Source organism: Artibeus jamaicensis, unplaced genomic scaffold (genome assembly GCF_021234435.1).
Source record: "Artibeus jamaicensis isolate MK-2021 breed Jamaican fruit bat unplaced genomic scaffold, CSHL_Jam_final contig_718, whole genome shotgun sequence".
Lineage (NCBI taxonomy): Eukaryota > Metazoa > Chordata > Mammalia > Chiroptera > Phyllostomidae > Artibeus > Artibeus jamaicensis.
In genome coordinates, this window is record NW_026521936.1 from 1,490,312 (window position 1) to 1,511,317 (window position 21,006).

Genomic DNA, 21,006 nt, shown 5'->3' on the forward strand with positions numbered 1-21,006 from the left:
TAATTTATTTTTTTGAATTGATTATGCTGTTACAGTTGTTCTATTCCCCCCTCCATTCCCCTCCACCCTGCCCCCCCAACCCCACCATTACCCCCCTTTAGTTTATGTCCATGTGTCTCAAGTCCTTTAGGTTCTATATTTCCCCAACTATTCTCGCCCCCCCCCATCTATTTTCTATCTACTGTCTATGCTACTTGTTTTCTGTACCTTATCCCCCCATCTCCTCCTCCCACTCCCCTGTTGCTAACCCTCCTTGAGATCTTCATTTCTATGCTTCCACTCCTGCTCTAGCTGTCCTTTTAGTTTGCTTTCATTTTAGGTGTGGTTGTTAATAACTGTGAGTTTGTTGTCCTTTCACTGTTCATGTTTTTTTAACTTCTTTTTCTTAGATAAGTCCCTTTAACATTTCATATAATAAGGGCTTGGTGATGATGAACTCCTTGAATTTGGCCTTATCTGAGAAGCACCTTATCTGTCCTTCCGTTCTAAATGAAAGTTTTGCTGGGTAGAGCAATCTTGGTTGTAGGTCTTTAGATTTCATGACTTGGAATATTTCTTTCCAGCCCCTTCTTGCCTGTAAGGTCTCTTTTGAGAAATCTGCTGACAGCCTGATGGGGACTCCTTTGTAGGTGATTGTCCCCTTAGCTCTTGCTGCTTCCAGGATTCTTTCCTTCATTTTAATTTTGGCTAATGTAATTATGATATGCCTTGGTGTGTTTCTTCTTGAGTCCAACTTTTTTGGTACTCTCTGGGCTTCTTGGATTTCTTGGAAGTCTATTTCCTTTGCCAGATTGGGGAAATTTTCTTTTATTATTTGTTCAAATAGTTTTTCCACTGGTGGTTGTGTCTTTCCCCCTTCTGGTACCCCTATAATTCGGATATTGGAGCGTTTAAAGATGTCCTGGAGGTTCCTAAGACTCTCCTCATTTCTTTGAATTCTTGCTCCTTGACTCTTTTCTGTTTGTCCATTATTTGCTTTCTTCTGGTCCACTGCATTGATTTGAGTCCCAGTTTCCTTTTCATCTCTATGGGATTCCTGTGGAATTCCATTCATTTCCCTTAATTTAGCTTCCATATGTTTCTCTAATTTGTGGCTATAGTCCACCAGATCTATGAGGAAGGTGATGACCAGTGTTTTAAACTGTGCGTCTGAGAGTTTTGCTATTTCTTCGTCATTTAGATTTATCTCTGGGGCTTTGAGTTCTGCCTGCGACATTTTTGGTCTGTTCTGGCCCTTTAAGTGGGACAAGCAGCGCCTTGGAGTCCCAGTTCGCTGGGTTGTGACGCTGTATGTGGGGGCGTGGTCAGAGCGGGGAAATGGCGCGCCGCTGCCGCCGCCGCTGCCAGGCCGGTCCAACCGCTCACTCCCTCACTCGCGCGCAACCAGGCAACCACAGTCAACTCGCTGCCACCGCCTCCCCACTGTGTCACTCCCCCGGTGGGCTGCTCGGTGGCTCACTAGGTCCAATCCTGGGTTTGGAACCCACGCGACTGGATTCGCGCGTCTGGATTCCGCGCCTGGGTCCGACTCAGTCCTCCTGTGCAACCCCTCACAAGACGCCGGTTTCGCCCCTTACCGGTCGGGCTGAAGAATTTGTTGTTAGCGGACTTCCGAAAAGTTCAGTTTTCCGTGTTCTGGTTGTGTTTTCTGATGCTAATATTTAGTTGTCCCTAAACTTGGTTGTGTGAGGAGGCAGGCACATCCAGCTAAACCTCCATCTTGGCGGAAGTCTCAAATTCTCTCTTTTTAAATAACGAGGTCACGTTCACCCCTTCATCGAGTAGAACCAGTGTATTCATTCTTCTCATGAAGATTCTGTGTCTGGCTTTTTTTTTTTTTAGTTTTACTCCCCATGTGAGTTTCACCCAAGAGAAAACTGCTTGTTTGGAGGCTTTCATTGGTACCGACCATAAAATCCTACCTGCTGTGTCTGTCGGTGCAATTGGGTACACACAGGGCTGTGGAACTGAATTCTGACCTCAATGCCATGTCCAGTGAGGGCCCGTCAAGCTGAAATTTGGGGTTTTCTGCTATGTCGTTAGTTGGCTACATACTTTGACTTATTACTTCGGAGGATGACCATTTTTGTGGGTTCTTTGGAGGCATGCATGGGTGCAGGTCTCTTATGGTATATTCTGAGTTATTCTCAGTCAGGAAACACTCAAGACTGAATTCCAGGTGCACACAGAAAGGAAATGCAGAAGGTTTTACTGCTTTGCAATATGTACGTATTTAATGGAAGCCCATCACTCACCTTGCAAAGGAAATGGTTATAAGTGAAATCTGCTTTCAGTCATGACAAAAACAATCAACAATGGAAAAAAATAAATGCTCAGCAGTAAACTCGAGTTTAGGCTAGAGTAATTAAGTTTGGGAATACATGTGGGGGCGACTTTGCCCTCAAGTCTCCACGTCTGCCACGGATGAAAGTAACACTGCCAAGACATGGTCTGCCTGGGGAGGAGAGGTGGCCGGTTTCTCAGAGGAAAAAGGCCAGGAGCCCCTTCATCCAGGGACTTTTATTGGGTTGTAATACACAGGAATATAGGGCAGCAAGGATCAAACTGTAGATCACATTTCAAAGAATCTGAAGGCTTAGTCTGAGTCAGAGTCTGTCAGGAAGGGGGTTTTGCAGAAACTTTAGGGTTTCCTGCTCGGACCCTTAGCATATGAATGAAAGCACTCTTAGCAGAGCAGATTTCACAGGTTTATCAGCAAGTCTTTGTGATGCCAGATTTTTTTCCCCAGGACACACTCTAGCAAGGCAAGGAGCTGCACCTCTCCCCATCAGGTTTTCAGGCTTAAGGGGATTAGAGCCAGGAAGCACCTCTCCCAGAGGACATGGGGACTCAAGCCATGTCAGAATAGCTGGGGGGCAAGGATCCATTGCTTCCCCTTTGTTGCAGCCCCCCGAGTCCATCCATAATGGCCTCCCAAGTGATCGCATCTGGCTTAGGTTGCCAGTCTCTGTGAGGAGACTTACCCATCATCAACATCGACCATGCTTTGGGGGCAGGGAGAGGAAACTGAGGCAGCATTTGCTACCAGAGACAAGCCTTGTCTCCTGTGGCTCACATTCTGGAGGTCAGTCACTCATCCTTAGCCATGGGGGGTAGTTACAATTCCTGAAACCAGGCAGAGCAGTTTTGGGGGCTCAGGAATAAGCCCCCAAAACCCACTGTTATTAATTATCTGAAACACAGAGAAAGACTCAACTGTTTTGACATAAAAGATAATACTATAATAACTCAGAATTAAAGTAGGATCAAGAAACTCTAACCAGAAGCAAATTATACCCTATCAATTTTTCCATAGGCAGTCAGACCACTTTCAAGTAAGATAATAAATCTGGTGAAATGAGCTGTTTGTAATTAAAATTAAGCATGCCAAATTGTTTCATGACCATTTATAAAGTCAAGTGCCTGTTAATAAAACAGTTAGATTTTCATTGTTGTTATTTCCATTGTAGATAAATTATCTTCTTGAAACTGGTCTAGCTTTGGGGAGATTCTGAAATTTATCTCTTCTGGGTTTGGAAAAAGTTATAAATGTCTTCATAATTTTCATCTCTTCATCTTCTACTGAGAAATGTTTAGTGAGGGTTCACACTGGCTCCAAATCTATTCCCTGAACAATCATTATTCATGAATGACATATTTTTGACTTTATATATGTTTTTCTGTTTCTAGAGAACTAAAGAATAGTAATGAGTTCATAGCAACAGCTTTATGATGTTGTTATTAATCACTTTATGATATCTGACACAGGACCGTGGTTATAGTACAACTCTGCCATCAAATCCCCGGTGCCATCTTGATTTCTGAGCAGTAAAATTAGAGATTGAATATCTAATTATGAAAGCAGCATGCAAGCAAATATGGAGTTGACTTCTAGGAACATGAATAACATAACGGCTGTCCAACATTTAGTGCCATTATTAGTCACATACAGAAATAATAAAAATAACCCTTGCCTCTCCCAGTTTTGCTGTTAAGGCTTCAGCAAGGATAGATCCCTGACATGCACTTTTGACGTGTTAAAGAGCCTTCCTGCCTGTCCTCACCCATGCTGTTCTCCCATCCAGGTGTGCCTTCTTGGATTCTGAGCTTTTGCCCATCTCCAAGCAGCTCTAGCATCCTGTGCAAACACCTTCCGTGGCAGGCAGCCACCCCGCCCCTGCCACGGCACCCTATGCATGACCACCCAGCATGCTCCCAGAGCATCTTGCCCACGCCTCCAGATAAGATGTACAACAGCGTTTTGATTTCACCTTTTCCCCTTGGGATCCCCAGTGCTTCACACACAGCATGGAGCGGTACAGATGCTCAGGAAGTATTCTTTCCATTTATAAAGAAGAGATGAAAGTTTCCCCCGCTTCTCCTAGTCAGGAGAACCTTAAAAGACAGCTTCTCTGGAAAACAGTTCATTTTCTACCCCCGGTAATGTTAGTCGGTTTACCTATACGGCCCATTGTGGGTGTTTGTGGTTAAAATGTAAAGTCTCCAACAGAGACTAACGAGAACAGCACATTCAATACCACACGAAGACAAAGAGGACAGTCTTTAGCAGTTTATTTGGGAGCAAAATCCAATTAATAAGATAGTGAATGTTCTTCACTGTGCCACCCAAGATTTCTATTAATGAGTTAAAGTTCTTAAGTGAGAATAAACTTGAATCGACGTATTTCTATAACTCTTGCTTAGCCAAGTATTAACAGAAATAATGGTGATCAATGAGAGACTGTCTTCTGGGAAGCAGGTCCAAAGGAGTAACATTAGTGACCGTCCTGATTCTGAAAGTGTAAGGACACCGAGTTAAACACCCTACCTTCACTAAACAAGACATGAGACTATGACGAATTAATGCGCAACCTGTCTCCCGCTATTAATTGACATTTACGACATTAGATTTGTGCTCTGGCAAGCTCTGCCTCCTTGTAACAAACGACACAAGAAGTAAGGGTATTAATCAGAGAATTTTATCTCTGGCAATAACAAGCTGTGAGACCTTTAGAAACTTCTAGTGTGTTTGGCCATAATTATACGCATCTCTGAAGGATGCAGTAAGAACTGACTTTTTTTTTTTTATCGGTTTACAACCTCTGAGTTCTTGGATTCCTTCTGTGCTGGGGCATCCGTAACAGATGAGGAGAAGCTTCTGATGCCATTCTCTTTGATCGGGTAATTCATCAGCCGGCATTTACTGAGGGCCTGCTCTGTGTCCAGTGCTGACCCAGGTCTTACCGAGATAACTCACCTAACGAAATGCAGGACCGACTTGAGGTACAGTAAATAATTAGGAGATAAAAGCACATGTCACAGGTCTCAATCGAGGATCCTCTCTGGCCTCCTCATGGGTAACTGCAGGCTCTGCCTCAAATATTTTTAAACCTTCTACCTCATCAGCGTAGGCCTCTTTTCTTGAATCCTTTGAGAGCCAAAATCTACAGCCTTTCTGCAAACACGCTCTGTCACAAACTGCCTCTGATAGGGAGGTTTCTCGCCAGCTTAACTCACAACAAACACTGCCTTCCAAAGAGATGAGTGGGTTTCCGGGAAAAAAAAAAAGTAAGTTAAACAGTGAGGATAATAGCAAAACCGTAGCAAGCATTTAAAGTGCTTAGCACACTGTTTGTTTTGAATCAGCTATAAAAAAAAAAGTCAGAAAGATTCATTTTCATTTCTTCATTGTACAAATATTAAAAATATACCTAAACACAATATATTTATTTCAACCCAGTGCAAAAGAAAAAAAATTTTCAGAAGGTCAGACATTGGAGAGAGTGTGTTCAGACAAAAGGCATTCAAATTGCTAAAAGACCATGAATGGGGAAGTAAGGATTATTTATCTGTATGTTATATGCTTCCCAAAAGTCTCGAGTTTGCAACTATTATTCTCCACTGTAACTTAGCACAATTATGTAGTATTTTCACGTACTAGACAGACGCCTAGGGCCAAGTCTCGGCTGTGCCACAGACATGCCCTGGGACCCTGGGTCTGCTTAATGTCCCAGAATTTCCGGTGCTCAGCTCCTCCATCTGTGAAATGAACAGATTAAACAAGGAGCGCTATCATTCTTCCTACTTAAATCTTTCCCTATTCTATCTTAGTGGTTGGAATGTTCTGTTAAGCCAGAAGTAAACACATGTGAATTTTAGGAGTAACAATAAAAATAATTAAAAACCAGCGACACACACACGTATCACGATAATTTCATGGCATCATAATCTTAGTAGGCTGTTAAGTCAAGGCTGGAACAAAACGAAAGGTCTTCATCAATACTAGAGGCAGCAGGTAGAGCATCATACATCTGAGACGACATAAACAATCAGCAAGGCGAAGAGACTTAATTATAACAATTCTCTCCTCCAGGCTATTTTGTTGGAGGTTTTGTGCTGTGTACAGCTCTCCTAAATGACACTGGTGACAGTTGTCCCTCTTGAAGATGATATATACCAGATAGTCTATTCTTGCAAGGATGTTTGTGTTCCCATTTGGACTGCTGACTTTTAAAATATTGGAAACATATTTCCATGGCACACGTGTTGCTCAGTAAAGCAGTGGGTGCGTTACCAACATTTGAACAGACTCTAGCCGTGTTAGCTGTTTCCTTGTAAAAGTTATCAGAGCCTCTGGTTTGACAGGGTCACTTCTAGTTTTCAAAGTCTTGGACCAAATGTCTGCGTGTCCTGGGAAGGCCCAGGTGCTCTGTGTTTCAAAGTGGGGGCTGGGGCGGGGCTTGGGATGGGGGCGGGGCTGGTGGTGGTGACAGCAGCGGCTTCATTCACAAATTATGTAGCTGTAGAATCTCTTCTCGGTTCCTCACCGGTTACTGTTTTCATTATTTTGGGGGAAGAGGGGCAAACCTTATTGAATCTTTGGACTACAGGGTCAACACTGAATAGACTTTAAAAAATAAATTAACCCTCTCTACTGTGTGTGTGTGTGTGTGTGTGTGTGTGTGTGTAGCTTGTGTGAAAATGTTGCCTTGTTGGTAACTAGAAGACAAAGATCTATAAATTATCTATTTCTGCCTTCGGGAAGTATCTTTTCTTTAAGAGAAAATATTCTGTGTGAGCCATTAGAAGCCGTTGGCGTCTCCCTACTTTTTGGACTACAAATATGTGTGATAGTTTTTAAACCTTATCACACTGGAAACAGGACATTTTAAATGTTCTTCATTAGTGAATATTCGAAGGATCAGAACACAGAGATGCCTCGCCAAAGAAGTTGTTTTCATTTGCTTTCAGGATCATAGAAAGTGGCGAACCAGTGAAAAAAGACGTGGTACTTAATAGTGTAATATAATTAGTATAATTTTTGTGCAAATTTTTCCAACTTGCCAAACTGACATTTGTTATTTTTTTTAAGTAACTTAAGCCTTTGGAAGCACAAATTTTAAAAAAATTAACTTGCTTTCACGGTAATCTTATTAATAGTATCTCCTCCTTTAAAGTTTTTCATCTTCCTAATCTAATAAAAAATACAATTTTGCAGTATTCTATAAAAGTTACTCATACCATTACTTTCTTTAACAAAAGAAACCTATAAATTTATAGGGTTTCACTTTTGTATTAACTATTATTTTATTACTCTTTTGGTATTTCTTATATATTGATTAATTTATCAGTATACCGTCTTTGCTTGTTTAGAGGGTTTCTTGAGGCCGAGAGTTACCATTCTAATAATTATATCAATATATAAAGGCCTCACTAATTTTTCAGATTACAGGGCTTATGTCAGACGTGTTTTCTCCATCTGTAAATGAAATGGCATTCTGGTAGGTGTGGAAATTATGGAAAGCCCCGAGTCAGACAATTGGACTTATTGTGTAATGGAGTTACGTTAAGATGTTAGATTTGAGATGAACAAAACGGATCATCTAAAGCTTAAAACGCAGCAGCCTGAGACATTCTCTGTTTATATGCTCTTGCATTCTCACAAAATGGCTCTGAAAGCCATTTCCAACTATTCCACCTGATTGACATCCCCTTGTTCCAAATTCCTTCAGTGACTGCTTATTGAGCACCTGCTCAATAGCAGATAGAACTCCAGACAGGGGACAAAGGGTCGGAAACAAACAGGAAAGGTGTAGACTGATGGAGACGTCATCTGTACCCTGGAGGCTCTGTGCGAAGGCCTTTGTTCTATTGTGATAGAAGGGGACCATGGATTTTGAGGAACCGTGTACAACAGGGTAGTGACTTCACTGAGAAGTCTGGTTCTCTACTGTTAGTCCCTTGGAGACCAGGGTCATTTCCCTTCCAAAATCACACGACCACGTGAAGGAGAGAAGATACCTGAACAAATCCAGGGTGACCGTAGGGGAAAGAAAGACCGAGGAAAGGGCTGCTGGGTAGGCTTCCACCGCTTGCTGATACAACCCTCACTCCTGGTGCAAGCCTTCTGCTCCAGCCCAACTCAACAGTTCATTACCCACAACCACATGTTACACCCGCTCACACTGGTCCAGGCCCTTCCTTCCCTCTGGGCTAACCTAAATCTATACTTCCTTTCAAAGATGAATTCTTCCCCTAAAACTTCCAGATACTCATGCAGTTGTGATATATGCTCTTATTTCTGCACCAATATTTTTAGTATCAGGCGCATAGAGAGACCTGACTTCTAATTACAACTTCATGAATAAATGTGACGTCATGAGGATTTCACTTCCTCTGTCCTTTGTTTCTCCAGATTTGGTGTTAGAATGCCTTATCCAGAGCAGGTGACCAGCTAGAATGTGCTGTCACTTCGTCATGTTACAGACAGGTGGACCCGGGGACAGAGAAGGAGCCGAGAGTTGCACAGGTTCCCCCCCACCTGGGCACCTGTGATCTCTTAAAAGATGTTTTATTCATAAAACAATGGGGAATGCATTGTATAAACATAACCTCACATAAATTAACAAAATGAGATACACTGAGCTCAAGCTTATTATAATACGAGTGATTTTTACGATGTTTATATTATACGGTGAAAACTAATGTTCGATATGGTCAGTGTAGAAATGTATAGTTATATAAATGTGGATGAAAGATGCATGATTATCTTTCATGGAAAACTGGAGCATAATATGAGAGGTACAGTCAATGTCTCTCCATTTAAATATTTCCATAAATAAATGCTTGTTGAAGGAACTCCATCCATACGCCACTAGCTTTTCTGGCTGTGTAACTATAAAATTAAGTTATACAGTAATGAAATACTAAATTAGTTGCTGGAATTATGATTACTCCTCTATATCATTTCCATTTGACCAGAAGCCATAGAAAGTAGTGATATACACTGCATAGAGAGTGTGCCTCCAAGTAAAATTGAAATTTCATTAGTGCGCAAATAAAAGTACTAAAACGTCGTTGAGGTCCACATCGCAGGTAACGCAGGAAAAAAACTCCACCGTGATTGTGGAGCAGCTCTGAGGGCCGCGAGTACGAATAACGGCATTTGAGAAATCAAGCTTTCTGAATGAATTGTCTGTCTCGAGCTGCAATAAAATTGTGAGTCAAGGCGCAGGGAGACGTCATCAATTCGAGAGGTCACTTACACAGGGATGGTCATTTGTAAAGCACTTTAAAGAATTTCCAATAGTTCACAAAATAACCCGTAAGTACCCTGAAAGTGTCCTTTCTGAAACTGGGAGTGGGGCACACTGAATGTCCAGGTGTGGACGTGTGGCCTTCCACCAGCAGGTGGGGACCCGAGCAGGTGGGTGCTCCCAGCTGACCCCGAGGCTGAGGAGGTGAATTTTTGAGTGAGGTGAAACTATCTTTACATTCAGGGGTCACCGTCTCAATTACATGCGGTCTACGGCCAGTGCTGAGACGTTACACCTGCTAAATGCGTTGAGGAGAGGATTATATTGTCGACTCTGAGCCAGTCACATAGAAATGGGAGGAGGACCTATGAAAAGAGTAGTGTCGGGAGAAGTGGCGGAGTAAATCGGAGCTGCCCTTCCGACGTGCCGGCAGCCCTCTGTGCTGCTGCTTCTCTGGGCGACCCCCTTCTCAGCAGAGACCCCACTGCTGAGGACGGGCACACTCCAGCACCGTGTCCTTCCCGCCTTGGTCCTCTGACCAGCCGCGTGGGCCTCACCTGGCATTTCTTAGAAACACAGAATCTCAGACTCCATCCCAGATCCAAAAGGTCAGATTCTTCATTTGGATGAGATTTTTCAAGTGGTTCCTATGCATGTGAAATTTTGAGAAGGACTTAATTTACAAACCAGTAGCTCAGGAGGTTCGTCACAGCAATTCTGAGAATTCTGCTGTTCATTATTTGGTGCTGGGTGAGCATAGTTCTGAGGTCGTGGTACAGGCAGGTAGTGATTTTTATACTGGGTTCTACAAAACCAAAGGTAGAGACAACGGTAAGATTTCATTTGAATTGTGTTTAAAACCATTTTTAACTCAGCGTCCAGGGAAAATAAAGCACCTTCAAAGTGCTTTGAACACTACAAATAACATCCAGGTATGCTGTCAGACTGACACTCTTTAGATTCAAAATAAAAGTTCTTCCACCAAACCCTATTTGATTAGGGAGTATCCATACAGTACGGAGAGATCCGAATGCCAGTCTTCTCAGTGCCCTTCCATTAAAATCCAGTCTGGAAATGAAAGATACTCAGGGAGAAATAACCCTGCAACCATCATTCGGAACCCTGGGTAGAACTGTCCCATCCACCCTCACAGCCTCCACACTGTCCAAGAGTCTCTACCAAGCAATTGTTATAGAGTAGGACTTTCAAAGTAGAGCTTTTGTTGGTGCTATGTACTGAGATGCAAATACATCTTATTTTTTTAAGTGCGTTCTGATTCTGAAGCATTTGGGGCAGCACCGGCACAGCAGTACAGAGGCTGCCCTTTGACAGAGTGACCGATACCAGAACAAAGTGGGCGCAGAGCTAATCGGATGTGTCACTTGCCCCCAGGCTTTTGCTCACAGCCTGCTGGCACCTGCCAACTTCCCCGTGTGTTCCTGACCCCGGTCGGGAAGTTCTCAAATACCAGCAATAGGGGCGTTTGGATTCCTCGTCTGTGAGAAGCCAGCTTTCAAGCCAGGACAGGGCATGGAACAAATGAGACATTTCCTGGGAGCAAATGAAATAATTAGCTTACTCACGCGTCAGTCTGGGTTTAAGACTAAAGTCATCCATAAAAATAATAGCTCATGTTGCTTAGAACAAAAGAGGTGTTTCCTTCGAACTTACTTGAGTTGCTTGGCGTAACTTTCTAGCATTGAACTCATCGGTTTCCTCAGTCACCCCATCAGTAGAGGTTTACTGAGAGGGGGGTGGGCGTCTTGTCCCACGAAGAATCATCAGCTAAAAACTCCTAACTGCAGAGTGTCACCATTTGGAAGAGACATGTACTGAAGAAAGTCATCACAATGTGATAATGTTGGACTGGAGATAGGCAGGTGACCTTATGGCAGTGCAATAGAAGACATAAATCATCAGAAAGGGGAGAAGCTGGGCGAATTTGTATTTTGTTTGGCTTGGTAACTGGTCCTCACCTTTTAGAAAATATTCTGATAAAATATTACAGTTTAAAACCCTAGTCATTCAACCTGGTTTGGAAGTAAAACATTTCTCACCATTAAAAATTGAAATTCCAATCATCAGCATATAGATCCTGTTGGATTAAGAAATAGAAATGATAAGCATTACAAATAAAATAGTCAAACCTCATTTAACCAACAGATCACTCTTAAAGAACTCCTCAATGCTGGATTTTAGAAGTGTTTAGTTCGCCGTGCTTGGTAGGTAGCTAACTTGCTGTGGAAGTACACAGCAATCTTTTTTCTTTTTTTTCATTGAGAGGTAGATTTTCTGCTTTGTACATGGAGGGCATTTAGGTTCCAACCTGGGTTTCCTTTGCAACTCATTACATTCCTCTACTACTTCCAACAAGTTGTTACTGATACAATGAGCTGCTGTAAAGTACTTTCACTGTTAGACTGAGCTCACAGTAACCAACAACAGTTTAGGAAGTAAATACACTACTCAAAGGCGTAGGCGTCCCGTGTTCCAAAGCGAAGCATCAAGGACGTGTCTTAGATGGATGTAATTTTGAAGTGTCTGTCCCATGGCCTCCTCCGGTGAGCTGGGCATTCAGGCTGTCTGCAGAAAAGTAACTTCGTCTGAGGCCCTGCAGAGGGCAGAGGGCGGCGGCTGTGGGGATGGGCCCAAACCACCACTCGGGACCACCCACCACTCGCATTTTTACCTCCTTGTCATCGCTTCTTCTCTGGTGCAGCTGGGACAGTTTCCAACACTGTACTCCTAACTAACTGCTCCGGTGTCCAGATTTCTGCAGCATTTCATGTGTCTTTGGCGAGCATGACGATCTGCATAGATGGCACAGTCTTCTGCCCCCACCTGGGTTGGAGGGCCCCTGGAGAGGGACCCCATCTGTAGTCTGACAACACCATGCCCAGCACCACCCCGGAGTGCCTCGTACGTGTGCAGTGTTGAAGGAGCAACAGCACAGGGCTGGTATCAAACGTTCCTTTGTGCCCTTTAAGTTACACCCTAGGACATCCATCGTCCGACAAAGGATCCTTCTTTGCATGGCATGCTGGGATGCCTGAGACGTCCATACATCGGTTATCTGAAGGTCGGTGGGTTTGCCCTCATGGAGGTGGCAGAACCAGGGGAGCAGAGGTGGTCCCCCCGACAGTGGTGCCCACAATCCAGGTGACGCCAGCTGTGATGTTGGCACCAAAGACGTCCGCTCCAGGGTGGATCCCTGTGAGAGAAGCAAAAACTAGTGATAGAGCGCCACCTGCTGGAAAGAAAAGATAGGCCTCTAATTGCCAGTATATTGAACTGTTAACTCAAAGTGGGCACGGCTTTACCTTAATGAGAAAGCCATTTACTGCTTCAAATGCATCAGCAGAGATGCATCAAGTCAAACAGCATGAAAAAAAAAAAACCCAGCAATATGGTGTCGCAAAGATGAAAAGACAATTCTCCAGGAGTCCAACGCCTAGTCACGGAATATTGGGATCTAACTGGTAAAGAGTTCAGAGCAGCTGATATGGAGAAATGCAACAAGCTACAAGAAAACTCAGTGAACTGAAGAATAAAATTAGTGAACAGGAGGGGTGCCGTACTGAAGAGACTGAAATTCTAAACAGGAACTACGCAGAACTTCTGGAATGAAAGACTTCAATGAGTGAGAGGATGAATGTACTAGAAACCATTTGCAATGGTGCTGATCAGCTGGAAAAGAATAAGCGACTGGGAAGGTGGGGATCTAGAAATGATTTTGAAGAAGAGGAGAGAGAACTAAGACCTTTAAAAACTAAAGCAATCCTGTAAGAGTTCTTAGACTCCATTAGGAGAGTTAAAATAAGAGTGAATAATGTGTATACCACCAGGAGAAGAGGGGGGGCAGAAGGATGATTTAAGAAAGTAATAGCTGTGAACTTCCCAGACCTAGGGAAGACCTAGGTGTGCAAGTCCATGAAGCTGTTAGACCACTTTGCTCTCTCAGTGCCAAGAGATCTTCTCCAAGACATTGTAATGGAGCTGTGAAAGTTAATGACAAAGAAAGAATCTTTAAGACATTGAAGGAAAAAAAGAAAGTCCTCTACAAGGGAATCCCCATTGGACAATAAGCAAATTTCTAAGCAGAAGTCTGCAGGGGAGGAGGGTGTGGAATGACGTATTCAAAGTATTGAAAGGTAAACATTGCCAGCCAACCGTACCCCACCCAGGAGAGTTGTCCTTCAGAAAACAGAGAAGCAGAGACCTTTCTCAACAAACAAAAGCCAGATGAGTTCATGACCTCTAGCCCTGCATTACAAGAAATGTTACAAGGAGTTCTACTCTTTAAAATAAAAAGATAAAAATAAAAAAAATTTAAGATGATAAAAAGGCAAAACTGGAAAACTATAACTCTATTTTAAAATAGGGTGTTAAATCATCACATGTAGCATGAAGGTTAAAAATGCATTAAAAACTATTATAGTGACTAAAATTTGGTAATGAACTTGCCGTAAAAAAGGGGTCATTTGTGATGGAAAATAGTATAAAAACGAGGAGGAAAATGATGGGACGTGAATATGCAAATGAAAATAAGCTGCTATCACAATAAAAAAAAGGACTATTTTTATCTGTGAAATATTTTATAAAGACCTCATGGTAATCACAAAAGTCTACAATAAAGACACAAAAACATATAAAAAGGGGGGAAACTGACCACATCATCATAGAAAATCACCAAACTTCAAAAGGTAGAAACACAAAGAAAAATAAGTGACGGAGATGCAAAACAACCAGGAAACGAGAGATAATGGCAATTGTAAGTCCCGATATATCAATAATTATCCTGAATGGAAATGGATTGGACTCACCGGTCAAAGGCACAGAGTAGCTGCATGAAGTGAAAAACAAGGTCCACCTAAAGGCTGCCTTCAGGAGGGTCATTTCAGTTCCAAAGACACACAGGGACTCAGAGTGAAGGGGCGGAAGAGACCAGTGCAAGCAAATGGTAACCAAAAGTGAGTAGATATAGTCATACTTATATCAGACACACAGACTTCAAGTCAAAAACAGTCACAAGAGACAAAGAAGGCTGAGGTATGATAAAGAAGAAGTCGATATACCAAAGAGATATAACGATTATAAATACATTTGCTCCGAACACATGAGCACTAAAATATATTAATACTGGCATATTTTAATAGAGAAATAGAAAACAATACCGTAATAGTAGGGGACTTCAGTACCCCTCTATGAGCAATGGTTAGAACATCCAGGTAGAAAATAAGCAAGGAAACGGGGTATTTGAGCCAACTATCAAAAAAAGAACTAAATACACGCATATGGACTATTCCTTCCAACAGCAGCAGGAACACATTCTTCACAAGGGCACCTGGGATGTTCTTCAGGAGAGATTATAAAATAAGCCTTAAAACTGATGTTAACAGTTCTCTCAGACCACACTGGCAGAAATTACAAGCCAACAATAAGAGGAGAGTGAGTAGATCGTCAAATATGGGGAAACTCAACCACACACTTTTAAATAACCAGTGGTTCCAAGAAGAGATCAAAAGGGAAACAAAAATATACCTCAAAACAAGTGACTATGAAAATACAGCATTTTGAAGTTTGTGGGATGCAGCAAAAGCAGCTCTAAGAGGAAAGGTTGTAGCAATAACACATAGATTAGAAAACTCTTAAATGAGAAACCTATCTTTACAGCCCAGGAAACAAGAAAAAGGAAAAAAATGGGGCCCAAACTCTGTAGAAGGAAGGAAACAATAAAAATTAGAGCAAGAAAAAAATGAAGTAGAGACCAGAAAAACTATAGACAGGATCAATGAATCTAAAAACTGGTTCTTGAAAAAGATAAACAAAATTGACAAATCTTTAGCCAGACGAAGAAAAAAGAGAGGAGTTAAATAAATAAAATTGGAAGCAAAAGAAGAGACCTTACAACTGCTACCACAAAATTATAGAGAGCTTATACAACTCAACACAAAAAAAGAACAGCAACAACATCAACAAAACAATCCAATTAAAAAAAAAATGGACAGAGGACCTGAATAGACATTTCTCCAAAGAGGGCATACAGATGGCCAAGAGACACATGAAAAGATGCCCAATATCAGTAATCATCAGAGAGATGCAACTTAAAACCACAGTGAGATATCACCTCACAGCTGTCAGAATCACTGTCATCAATAAATCAACACACAAGCGCTGGTGAGGATGTGGAGAAAAGGGATCCCTCGTGCACTGTTGGTGGGAATGCAGACGGGGGCAGCCACCGTGGAAAGCAGTATGGAGGTTCCTCAAAAAATTAACAGCGAAACTGCTTCATAACCCAGGGTTCCCACTTCTGAAGATAGACACAAAGAAGAAACCCTAAGCCATAATTTGAAAGAATATATGTGCCCCCTTGTGTTCATCTCAGCGTTGTTTACAGTAGCCAAACTTTGGAAGCAAGCAGCCCCCATGCGCATCAGTAGGCAAGTGGATAAGAAAAGCTGTGATACATTTACACAATGGAATACTACTCGGCTGTAAAAAAAAAAAAAAGAAAAGGAAAGAAAAAAAAATCTTACTTTGCAACAGCATGGATGGACCTGGAGAGTATTATGCTAAATGAAATAGTCAAAGAAAGACAAATACCATATGATTTCACTTCTGTGTGGAATCTAATGAACACAATAAATAAAATAGAAACCAACTCACAGACACTGAGAACAGACTGACAGCTGTCAGAGGGGAGCGGATGGAAAAGGTGAAGCAGGGGAGAGAGAGAGAGAAGGAGAGAATTATGAGAGTCAACCTGAACAATTTCATGCTAAACAGCACATCCATCCAGACTGGGGGACGGGGCGGAGACATAGAGCAGGCTGGTCCTGCATCCGTGTGTGGTGGATAAAAATGCAGGAGGGAGAACTCGGGAGTGAGGAATCCCAGCCTGGGGTTCCAGTGCCAGTAAAGTAAGTGCCCACAACTTCTGGCTGCAAAAAACCAGCAGATTTTTGCAACGAGTCTCGACCAGAGATTGGGTTGGTGTTAGAAACTTCTGGAGCCCCAAGCAGTTCCTCTTAAAGAACCCACACAGGGACTCCCCTACTCACGCTTCACTCCCTCTGGGCTCCAGCACCAGGGTGGGGGCTTGAAAGGCACCAGCAGCATCAAGGAAGGAGCTGAAGCGTCTGGCATCAAGGCGAGGCATCGTGACCCGTGGACATGAACAGTGGTGTGGGGATTGCCTGAGGGAGTTGGGGGGGGGGCTCGGTGGGGCGGGGCAAAGGGGGAACAATTGAGACAACTGTCATAGCATGATCAATAAAATATAATTTGTTAAAAAGTATCAGTTTGTGAGGAAATTAGATAGAAGTGTGGATGGGGGTATTAGGAGATAAGAACAGAAGGAAGGCAAGAGTTTGCGCTGTTGAAACAGGAGCATTCCTCAAAAAAAATGTCAACCTCACTATTGCTGGGGTGCAAGCAAGCACCAAAACTGCGCCCCAAAAGAGGTGTGGCAGATATTCAGAGCTCCCACTCATTCGTCGACCCTGTATTTACTGCTTGGAAATTATCCAGCTTATGAACATCATCTCTAAACCTTAAAACCACTCATAAGATAGGTGCTATTTCTCTATTTCTCACACGAGAAAACTGCGCTTCAGAAAGTTAAAATTACAGAGTCACAGCGGCCCAGCTAGTAAATAGAAAGACCGAGATTTGAACTGAAAATCTGCACTTTCCCCCTGTGTTCTGCTTGCTGCCCTTTGAAGTTGGTGGCTTGTGTTAGACAGCGAGGCATAGGGGAAAGGGTAAGGGAGACTTAGAAATCTCCTCTTGCCCTGGCTGCTGTAGCTCAGTGGATTGAGCACAGGCCTGCGAGCCAAACCACCGCAGTTCGATTCCCAGTCAGGGCACATGCCTGGGTTGCAGGCCAGTTCCCAGCAGGGGACACCCAAGAGGCAACCATACATCAATATTTCTCTCCCTCTCTCCTTCCCTTCTCCGCTAAAGATAAAGAAATGAAATCCATAAAAAAAGAAAAAAGAAATCTTTTCTTATTAGGTTGGTATATTCTCATTGCTGTCGCCACGGCATCATTTCAAAAACTCCAGTGGCGGTGGGAAGCTCAGTGTTGCCCCTTGCTGACTTGGTATTGGCCTTGATACAAAACAGGACAGGAACCAAGATGGCTGATCTTCCATCTCTCGTCAGGGGAAGATCTCACTCATGTCTTTTGTTCTGGTGCAAAGGGAAAATGAAATGAATCTCACTGTGAAGTGCAAATGAATCTCTCCACTGTTTTGTTCATTTCTACTGTTTACTCAAAAGTGGGAGAAACGCCGGGCCTGTGATACATCATCTTTTAGGCGCCTGGCAGCGTCCATTACGAATCCTATTCATCTGCTCCAACTAACAAGGATTAATTGTCTCGGTGAGGCAACCTGGCGTTGAAGTGATACATTGCTCAGACAGCTTGGAGTCTGGCCACTCATAAATCTCGCGTTCTGCCGGTTTATTCGTGTTTGTCTCTTTCTCCGACAGATGTGTGCCCAACCACTGCGAGCACGGTGGGAAGTGCTCCCAAACCTGGGACAGCTTCAGATGCACCTGTGATGACACAGGGTACAGCGGGGCCACCTGCCACAACTGTGAGTGCCAGTTCCTCTCACTTTGAGCTTGTAATTGCGCGATGTTCCCAGGTCTGCAGCTGCACTTCAAAGCTCAGCCACCCGCCTAGTCCACTGACTAAATCACTCGGTTCTGAAGAACCCAGATCGGTGGTTGTTTCTCTAGGACAGCATTCTGTTTGTCAAAATCTATGGTTTGGTGCCCAGTGGCTCAAAATAAGGGATCGGGGTTGGGGGGGACATTGTTTCCATCATTCGGTAAACATGCATTGAAATTGGAATGCTGGTCTTGGGGTTGACTCAATGTGTCTAAACTGTGTCTGTCTGGGTAGGTTGGGAAATGGCGTGAGAGCGATGATTCTGTCACTGGATCCCCATTTATGAGTCCATGAGAGAGGCAGCCAGAGTGGCATCTGAGCATCCAGTTTCTGGGGAATAGTCTTGTTCTCTGTCACAACTATTGGGCCACATGGTTTTGGGGTTTTTGTTTTGTGGGATTTTTTTTTTTTTGGTCAGAAAAAGATGAGCTAGAAAGGAGAATGAAGTCCATTGAAGTTGTCTATCTGAAATAAACACACAGGAAGACCAATTTTTTTAATATTAAAAATGAAAAGTAATAGGTAAGGTGACCAGTGCAATGCAGAAGGGCTTGTTTTGGGAGATGGCTTTGCCCCGAAAAGGCCCAGCAACTTCCTGTTTTGTCGATTGACAAAATTGTTGATCCAAAGAACATTTTGAAAGAAATATTAAGTCTGTAATTGTAACGTTGACTTTCCCAAAGTGCAACACTGTTCACAAAGGACTTTTGAAAACAGATTTGCCATGAAACCCACAGTTGGGAACAAGTTCATCTCTGTTCTATGTGTGGGAGGAGGGGGCCAGGGGAGGGGGCGAGCCCCCTTCTGTCTCTTTTCAACATTCGGAAAACCTGGAAATCTAACATCTAAACCCTCGGATTGTGCAGACCACCTTCTCCTCACTCTGAAGAAGTGAAGACAAACTAATACCATCAGAGTAGCGTTCTGGGGATCGTGGCAAATGTACTTCCCTGAGCCTTTTCCATCCTCGTCCGTAGTCATGTTCAATCAGAAATTGTGGTCGGAAACACTGGGAGACCTTGACTAAGAAAAAATATTTGTGATTTATTTTATGGCACTTATTTATGTTTTTCGGAAGATATTTTAAAGCATGAGACAAAAAGCCCTAAAAAATTAGCAATAATAGGAAGATACACAGAAGAATTAAAAGGGTGAACACTTAGTAATTCATCAACTGTAAAGCGTATATATGTTATATATATATACATATACATATATATGAATGTGAGAAAGTATTTTAATGAATAAAAAATAACACATTGAAATGAATTAGAATAAAGGAGTTATAACTAAAATTGCCTTTCCAATCACATCAAACATCAACTTTCAGTATATAATACTCATTATATGGTAAGCTTGAATTAGGTAACTTGTATAAAACTAAGTAGTTTTACTTCACCACATAATTGACATAGTATCATCCTATAAATACCACCTCTAACTCCAAGGGGTTTTGCTTCTGAATATGGAAACTCTAAGGACAAGCAGTGAGAAACCGGCAGTCGTTATAAGGGTTTCCCATCTCAGTGGCAACTTTGATATTGAATTAAAAAGCAAATAACTATTTTTATAGCTGCTGAACTCCACAGCAAAAAAAAAAAATTTAAATATTCAACATTCTAAAAAAAATTCAGTATGCTACTGGTTGAATAGTTGTGTGTGTGTGTGTGTGTGTGTGTGTGTGTGTGTGTGTGTTTAAAATAGTAATAATCGCTCCAAGTATTAGGAACATACTGAGTGAGTTTAGGTTGGTCTCTAGTTCAAGGTCTAGATGCAAAAGTGGAAGATTACATCCTTCTTGTTGTTTATTCCTACTCACTCCTTGTTCCCATCTTGTGTCTGTCACAGTAGAACCTTCCGTTCTAACGATGAGACCCTGAACCCTTTTGGTCCTCTCTGAAGGAGGCCAAAATCATGAGCATTCAGTGTGTGCCTCAGTAGAGCTTAGAAGACCATAGCACGCGATTCAAGAAAGGGTCAATCAGACACTATTTTGTTGTAAAAAAGAAAAACTGTAGCTTATTGAAGAAACTGAAAGATTTGCTGTATCTCTTAGCTACTTCCACAGATTAATTAAAAGTTGGGTATGTCTGGCCCAGCTCATAACAATATAAAAATATATAATCTATGCCCTTCAGCCTGATGCAGAATGAACAATTTTGCATTTTTTCTTGGTCGGTGGCCGTGTTCATAGAAGGAGCATTGAGGTGCAAAGATGCCACCTTGTGCTTGCTGTGAAACGGTGATGCTGGTGCCCTTCCTGCAAGTCCCTGACTTCTTTTGGAACTTCCTTCCTCCCCCTGTGCTCAGTCGCATGCTGCCGAGTTCTCTCACAGTTCTGAGAGCCAGTGAGCCTTTCTTCTAGTTGCTTATGCTGCCTTCTGGCATTTTGAACTTTGTTAGTAATGTTAAATAGTTTACCCCATTTCCTGCAGAGGACTAAGCTTGCCTTTTGAAAAGAAGTTGGCAAGGTAAAGAGTGGCTATGTCGAATCTAAAGTTGAGTGTAACTAAATATTCAGCAGAGCTTCAAACATACAACTGGGCCACTAGTTCAGCACATTTTCCACACTGGTCCAGGCTCGGTCAGGATGAGACAGCTGTTTCTCAGTGACCTGTGATCATCCAGGCTAGAGGTTGGCTTCCAGGACGGAACCTTCTGGATAGGTCACACTGCCTAAGTTTGAACTTGGCTATACCACTTACTTATCGTACTCAGAACCTCGAGTCTTTAAACTCTTTGAACTTCAGCTACCTCCTGGTGAGATAGGTATAGCAATAGCATCCT

General features: G+C 42.6%; 1 protein-coding gene across 1 annotated transcript in view; it reads left to right on the forward strand.

Moving 5' to 3' along the window:
* Window positions 1–21,006, forward strand: part of CNTNAP2 (contactin associated protein 2) — a 1,645,556-nt gene that overhangs the window by 1,010,603 nt on the left and 613,947 nt on the right. The window contains exon 11 of the mRNA XM_053671916.1: window positions 18,036–18,142. Coding sequence (XP_053527891.1) covers window positions 18,036–18,142 — 107 coding nt within the window. The remainder of the gene's footprint in view (window positions 1–18,035; window positions 18,143–21,006) is intronic.